Below are 1,188 nucleotides of genomic sequence, written 5' to 3'. Positions count from 1 at the left end.
TTTCTAATCATATCAAACTGAGAATTTCTGAATCATGTCAGTGAAGTTCATGTCATAGACAGGAGAAATGTATATATATGTTTTAATCATTACAGATGAAAACAAATTTGGCCAGAAGTTAATGGAAAAATTTGGATGGTCTAAAGGGAAAGGCCTTGGAAGAGAAGAACAGGGAATGACTGACTGTATCAAGGTCCTAACAAAGGACAACAAGAAAGGTATGGACTTGCTGTACAAACTCTAAATACTGTAGCACAAGTTATTCCTTATTTCAGTTGTCAAGTGAATTCTAAGGCATTTATCTTCTGTGACATTGTTGCAAATTAGAAAGAAGAATAGCGATAGATAAACATGATTTATTTGTTTTTTAAGGATTAGATAACTTTATTTTCAATTGGTAACAGCTGTCATAGAAGAAAAATATCATAAAATTCACTCTTGTATCATTGTATCAGTACTCTTTACCTTCTACCATATATAGATTATATACATAACAAATTACACCATTAAGTGATTACTCATTTTGTGTATTTGAACTTTTTGTTGTAAGTTATACATTTTTTTATATTTGATGTAGAAAATAGGTAATCTGTTACCTGATTCAAACATGCAAATCTATTTTTCCCTTGTTTTCTGAACTTGAATTACATGTATGCAAAGAAGGTTCCCTTATTTCATGTCTTTTGTATAGGTTCTGATTGGTATTGTTGAGTATAAATGAAAAGAGTAAGTATAAACTAATGTTGTAAGATCTGACTAAAGGAAAAGTTGTTTTAATAAAGAAGACTAAAGATAGGTGAAATCCTAAGGCCTGTTATATTTACAACCAAAGAATGTAGCTTTGTCCTCTCAGGCATGAGCATATTTACTTTCTTTTAGGAATCTTAAAGTAAAACTCCTCTCTGTTTAGGTATCGGATTCAAAGGCTCTGACGACGAGTGGATCAAGCACTATGAAGGATTTGAAAGCGTTTTGGCCAACCTCAACAGTGATAATTCCAAGGAGAACTCTGCCTCTAACAGTGCTGCTAACAGTGATGATGAGAGTAAGAATACCTCATCCTTAGAGAGGCGGTCAAAGGGCTCCCGAGCCAGAGTTCAGTAAGTATCTTCTGTATTTTAAGAGTGAATTTGTGTTTGAATGCAAGTAGCTTGTTAAAATATATGCTTAATTCCTTTTACTTTTCAA

At 32.7% G+C, this 1,188-nt stretch overlaps 1 protein-coding gene across 1 annotated transcript in view; it reads left to right on the top strand.

Moving 5' to 3' along the window:
- Positions 1 to 1,188, top strand: part of LOC119581897 (PIN2/TERF1-interacting telomerase inhibitor 1-like) — a gene marked incomplete in the record, with an annotated part of 6,988 nt that overhangs the window by 2,716 nt on the left and 3,084 nt on the right. Inside the window, 2 exon segments of the mRNA XM_037930059.1 lie at positions 96 to 218; positions 911 to 1,100. Of these exon segments, the coding sequence (XP_037785987.1) occupies positions 96 to 218; positions 911 to 1,100 (313 nt within the window).

Source organism: Penaeus monodon, chromosome 15, assembly GCF_015228065.2.
Source record: "Penaeus monodon isolate SGIC_2016 chromosome 15, NSTDA_Pmon_1, whole genome shotgun sequence".
Lineage (NCBI taxonomy): Eukaryota > Metazoa > Arthropoda > Malacostraca > Decapoda > Penaeidae > Penaeus > Penaeus monodon.
Note: the sequence above shows the minus strand (reverse complement) of the source record. Positions and strands in the feature narration are given on the sequence as shown.